This window comes from Triticum aestivum, chromosome 6A (assembly GCF_018294505.1).
Source record: "Triticum aestivum cultivar Chinese Spring chromosome 6A, IWGSC CS RefSeq v2.1, whole genome shotgun sequence".
NCBI classification, from domain to species: Eukaryota; Viridiplantae; Streptophyta; class Magnoliopsida; order Poales; family Poaceae; genus Triticum; species Triticum aestivum.
In genome coordinates, this window is record NC_057809.1 from 23,138,231 (window position 1) to 23,144,875 (window position 6,645).

Genomic DNA, 6,645 nt, shown 5'->3' on the forward strand with positions numbered 1-6,645 from the left:
TTTGTTGAACAACGTCTTTAAAATGCTTAGATAACAGTTCTCCAAACATTACTAATTCAGAGAACATGCAAGTAAGCTCTGTGTCGACCACGAATTTGTCAATATAACGAGTAAACACATTCTGCTGCCAAAAAAAAGAACTAACACCAAATTAGCGAACATAACTCCATCTCCAGGTGAGATGGAAAATCAGTAATGGGCGGACAGACCACAATACTTTCATTTTACACTTCTCTTCTAGAGGAAAAAAAACAAAGCCCACCTTTATAAATAAAGCCGAATAAATGGCAGAGTAGCATATACACATAGAAACAGAGGTCCAAACAATACAGTAAAAATGATCCATTACAGCATACGGCATTGGGGCACAACATCATGGCCCAGGACAACAGAAAACTAAGCTGTCGAAGATGGAAGACGGAACAGTCGAAGATCGAAGAGCAGGAAGCAGGCTCGGATCCTAAGCATGTCGAAGGACAATCTCTAGCAGCGGTGATAGACTTCCCCTGCTCAAGGAAATCAATTATTTTAGAAATGTAGCCTAAGCATACACATTGTAGCTAAAGCTGCGGATCCTTCTGTATTCATACACATGATCTGGTCGAATACGCTCGAGGCTAAGGGAAAAACATCCCTGCGTGGGTGGGAAGCTTGGCCGTGTAACAAGTTCCTTTGGCTTTTGTTCGTAGTTTTTTTTGCCACATGAAATAGACAATTCTACATTTAGATTCCTGTATTTACAGAGGCACAAAATCTTCTGACCTGGGAACAAAAATCAACCACTTGATTGATGAAAAGAAAAGCCCCAACAATACTGCTAAACAGCTGAAACACATAGCACCATCATGAAACAAATTAATCAATGGTTAGAACTACACCCTCCACACAAATTGCATTGATTTTAAACCCCTGCTCATCTGCCTCTAGCATAGGCAATTATGCTTTTCTATATTTATTATTTAACAGGTTGCAATCATCAACCAGAACATTCTGCGTACCAATTTGATCATATTACTCACATTCCTAGTAGGTTGATATAGTAACCGTAATGCTTCAGTAACTACAGACCATAATGCTTCAGTAACCAGAGTTTTTCTCTGTTTAGTTGCAAGAACAGAGCGAGTAGAAACTTTTTTTGCCTTCATTACCTCAGATTGAAATAGGAAGTAAGGCACGCTGACTCGATATTCCTGAAGGAGCTCTTGCTATGGCCTAGTTCACCCTTCTCAGGGCCAGGAGTAAAACCACAGCTTGCCTCCTCAAAATACCAGCAGAACCAACTCATCAGGCATGCAATCAGGATAATAACATATCATTCAGAGTTCAAACCAAGTAAACAAACATATGCATCAGGCACTCTATTCTCCTCCCATTTAATGGATGAGAAAAATCTTTTGCCTCCGTTTCAGAAAAAAAATAAGAGCTAAAATAACAGCCATATAGCTACCAGACCTTACTCCCTTACAAGACGGTGGCATAAAAAACTCTTAAATCAGGACCAGGATCAATTCACTACACCAAACTAGTCATCATGAACTGATGATACTTGGGGTAACTTGTCCAAATAAAAATAAAAATAAACCATGGTGGTTCAGTTTCAAATAAAACAGTGCATATATCAGTTCCAAGTGGACTCGACACGCATTGCCTGAAAAATTAACTCATGTGCCAAGAAACATAATCTTACATCTGACTTTTAACAGTTTAGCTGGCAGCAAAATGGCTCATTCAAATCAAGCAAATATCTAAGATGCAACCTTTATTTGTCATCAAGCACAGAAGATTGTTGTGCATAGATTGATACCCAGAAGAAACAGAGGCTAAAAAATACACCGCGCAGGGCTTGTAGATCTGGCCATCAATAATTGTGAGGCGTGCTATTATGACCACCACAATACCATGGGTGGAAAAGCCACTTACACTTTCAGTTTAGAACAATACATGAACGAACTTTCTAGCCTTCTAAACTATGCATGCTTACATAACTAAAAACCATACATGACCACAAGTTCGCTGCAACAAAATTCAAGCAGAATTCGCCAAAGCAAACTGAACCTGAAAGATAACCAATATATATGATCCATGTTGTAACTTAGACAAACACCAGCGAGATCTTGAATCGGATGGAAACAGTTAGATTGCTCATTCAATCCAATTGAGTCCTCTCCCTCTTCATCTCCTTGGCACTTTCCAGATCTTGGTCCTTGGTGCCATGTATGCATCTCAGAACTGCAAAAACAAGGCAGAGGTAATTACATCTAGGTTTTCACCATTTTTTCTAGATCTAGTCTAGATATAACAGAACTAAAGGAAGCTGTTAAAAGTGGTAGTCGAATATGTCTCATCCGGTGGAATTCGTCCATGGCAACAACCATCCTTCCCTGCTTCAACCTGATTAGCGGCTCACTCAACGTCAATCAAAGTTTCTTCTTCAAATCAGGTATGTCACAACCATCGGGTTGAATTTATCCATAGCACCAGCCATCGCAGTACCCATCGTGCAGAAAAGCAGAGGACTGGCTGATGCTATGGACAAATTCAACCGGAGGATTGGCTCCCTGCTTCTGCGCGCCTTGATTTGGACGGCGGCAACGATAAAAGCGACTTCCTAACCATCGGGTTGAAGCTAACAATAGCACCAGCCATCCTACCCGCCGTGGGGCATCAGCGGCCGCCGTTGAAGGGTAGGGTAGGATGGATGATGCTATGGACAAGTTCAACCAGAGGACCTGCTGCGCGTCGGAAGGGGGCTGGCTCGGCCGCCGTGGCAGAGGGGCCGTCGGAGAGGAAGCGAGAGGGCGCCGCGCCGCCGCCAATCGCGTTAGACTGGTTGGTTAGGGTTTGCCGGAGGGGTGGTGCTGTATTTATGTACGGCGCCGCTCGCGCATCACGCCATGTTTGGTTTGGGCCGACGGCCCACGCGCACTGGTACATGTGTTGGCGAGCTAAAGACGCCCCATCAGTGCGGCCCATTAGAACTAGTACGGTTTTTCCTTTTGTATGAAAAAACTTAATTTAATTATCCTTGCCATAAATCTTAAGTTAAATATCCAAAAAATGAATACTTAATTTAATTTCAATAATTTTTAAATAAAAATCATTTTAATAAATAAAAAATTGTTTGTGTGAAAATAAATATTCATACTTATTTATAAAAGTAGAAGGAGTTGACTCGCGTAAATGGACAACTAGGAGAGTTTAGCGAACATCAGGGTTGGCCTGACCCTTAGGTTTAGACACCACAACCAAAATAACCCATTCGAGACTCCTGTGCGGCTAGGTCACTGCTCCGATCTTCTCAACTTTTATTTATGAAAGTAGAAGGACATGACTCGGGTAAATGAGCAACCAGGAGAGTTCAGCAAACACAAGAGGGTTAGCCCGACCCTTCGGTTTAGACGCCAGAACCAAAATAGCACATTCAAGACTCCCATACAGCTAGGTCGCTGCTACGATCTTCCTCTCCCGTTCCTCGTGCTGCTCCAACGAGATCATCTTTGTTTTGGCGTGTCTTTTCATATGTTGCACTGGTAGCCGCATAGTGATGAACTTGTTTTTGTTAAAGATAGACTACGCGTCAAGACAAAAGCTTCTTAAGTCGCTGGTGCCGCTGCGTGATTGAAGTTCATGCTCGCGATGCCTTCCTGACTATTGGAAGGTAAGATTGCAACTTATGTCTTCAGATGGGGTACCTAACATACCTCAGCGAACTCGAGCCACACATTGCTACTTTGAGTAGGTGCATTGCACACCTAAGCATCATTCCGCTGCTAAAATAGCCCAATTTGAGGTGCATTGTATTCACCCAGCAATTATCTCCAAATATTCCATCAAACTGATCATATAACCATGACATCCACAAGGTTTGAGTCATTGAGTGCCCATCAACTACAGTCACAACTCAAATGCCTCTATTGCTAGCAGTGCATGTTGCACCCTCCAAAAGTATGAAGGCCTCCAAGCCCCCGCAACGGGATGACCACGTGCTTAGATATGGCACCAACACAATAGAGGTTTGAAATTTTGATATGGCACCAAAATTAGTAGACAAATGAGAAAGCTGATAAAGCATGAACAGCAGCAAGAATCATGATTTAACTATAGAAATCAAAACTACAAATAGTATATATTTCTATGCAATGAATCTGGTGTCAAACTACAAACCTTGAAAATTAATTTAAACAGTGACAATTCTATTTCTTCATACTCACACAACACAACTCTTAAAAGATAGAGCCTGTTTGGATCCATGCCTTCGAACGCCCGGCCAAAATATTGGCATTGACCAGGCTTTGGGTACCCCTTTGGATGAGCACCAAATATTTGGTGCCGCCACCCTTCCCCAGCCCTTGCAGCTCATTTTCATGCCAACCTTTCGGCGAGGCACCGGCACAATCCAAACAAGTCAATAATAACTCACTCTGTGCGTTCGGTTTATTCGGTTTATATGGTTCGGTTTATACAATTTTTCGGTTTGTACGGTATTAATACTTTGGTAAATACGGTATGAAATTAAAATACGGTTCGGTTTCGGTATATACCAAATTATTTCGGTATGGTTTCGGTATTTACCATAAAAACCAAACCTAACGCAAATTTGAAAATGATGTAATAATAACTTACAAATTTATGACTCAAAACACATACTATTTTACACAAATAGTATATAACTATATATATAAGTGTATATGCTTGCATTGATTCATCTGTTGATGGTTATGGACGTGTTTAGCATTTTAAAAGGAGAAAAATAACTATGCTACAAGAAAAAATTACGTGCTTAGTAGTGAATTTGACTCATGTACAAGAAAAATGACAACTTGTATGGTTGTTTATCTCAAGAAATATAAATTTAGTTTTTACTTCGGTTTATTCGGCTAACCGTTTGGTTTTTCGGTATATACCATATAAACCAAAGTTCAAAACGGTATGAAAAGTTCATACCATACCGAAACCAGAAACCATAAAAACCATAAAATCGGTTCGGTTCGGTTTATTTTCGGTATGGTTTTTTGGTTCGGTTTTCAAATGCACAGAGTGAATAATAACATCATCAAAACACGAACATGAACCGCTCCCATACCCAAGGATGAAGAATGTGCAGTTGGTGCATATCAAATGGACGGCAAATGGCTATTGCCAATGCAAGTAAGTTATAATGTATATATCCATACAAAGGTACATAAACATACAGAAATGAATCATTAGATTCACTTCACACCTTCACAAAATTGGTAGCTTTATTTTCACTAATTACCTAGTATAGTATAAAGGAAATTACCTAGTGTAATATAAACATAAAGAAAAAAAACTCAGGTGTCTCAATAGCAACAATTATCAAAAAAATTGTGTGCCATCACAAAGTGTTGGTTGCATCTGGCATGTTCCTTGCCTCTGTAAAACATGGGCACAATGCTTCTAGCTTATCTCTTCTTTTGTGTAGAAAGCATCTAATTTCTCTGAAAATTTGCAGAAAACTTCTGATTTCTCTGAATCAAACATATTCCAATTTTTCAGACATGTTCTTGATGGATGGCAAGTCCAATGAGAAAAAAGGATGACCACGTCAGAAATTAACAAAGCTGGCCAACTTCAGATTTACTCAAATGCCAGCAACCGTAGAGGTTGAAAAATTCAGTATGACGCCTAAATGATAAACCTGATAACATCTACTGTAAACAACTGCAAAATCATGAATGTACCTGCAGACCTACGAACTACAGAACCAGATTCAGACTGCACAAAAATGAGAAGTAGCAGGGCGTACAGAAGAACCTTCCAACCAAAACTGAATAAAACAAGCACACGTTGAACAATAATTCAGACAGCAACATCACTAATTCTTCAAACCAACAAGCAGCACAATTCTTACAGAGATTGTAACATCGCACTGCTAACTACACACAGAACGCCGCCATCAGCTCATGAAACGAGGAAGACGCCTAGGCTGAGGTGAACTTGGTGACGGCCTTGGTGCCCTCGGAGACGGCGTGCTTGGCGAGCTCGCCGGGGAGGACGAGGCGGACGGAGGTCTGGATCTCCCGGGAGGTGATGGTGGGCTTCTTGTTGTAGCGGGCCAGCTTGGCGGACTCGCCGGCGAGCTTCTCGAAGATGTCGTTGATGAAGGAGTTCATGATGGACATGGCCTTGGAGGAGATGCCGATGTCGGGGTGCACCTGCTTGAGCACCTTGAAGATGTAGATCTTGTACGTCTCCACGCTCTTCTTGGCCTTCTTCTTCCCCTTCTTCTCGCCGCCCTCCTTGGACGCCGTCTTCCCGGCCGCGGGCCTCTTCTCCGCCGCCGGCTTCTTCCCCGCCGGGGTCTTCTCCGGCGCCGGCTTCTTCTCCGCCTTGGGTGCCATGGGTGCTTCGACGGCGGTGGAGTTTGGTTGGAAGGTGTGTGCTGAGAGGGGATGGGGATGCGGATGCTGCGATGTGTGGAGGCGGATCGGGCGGCGGGATTTGTTATATAGAGTGGAACGGAGGAAGAAGGTGGGCTGTGATTGGTGGAGATGGGATGCCGCGGATCGATGCCTTTGGGTTAGTTTCAGCCGTTCGTCGTTGTGTGTGGATGGACGGACCGGATGCGCTTTGACGCGGATCGGTGACGTGGCGGAAACGCTCACGGGCGGGTCGGTCGATCGA

General features: G+C 42.6%; 1 protein-coding gene across 1 annotated transcript; it reads right to left on the reverse strand.

Annotated features, from left to right (window-relative positions):
- Window positions 1-5,819: 5,819 nt before the first annotated feature.
- On the reverse strand, window positions 5,820-6,443 carry LOC123131742 (histone H2B.1-like). Its single transcript, XM_044551416.1, has one exon. The coding sequence runs from the start codon at window positions 6,360-6,362 to the stop codon at window positions 5,943-5,945; it is 420 nt and encodes a 139-aa protein (XP_044407351.1). The 5' UTR covers window positions 6,363-6,443; the 3' UTR covers window positions 5,820-5,942.
- Between the last annotated feature and the right edge of the window lie 202 nt (window positions 6,444-6,645).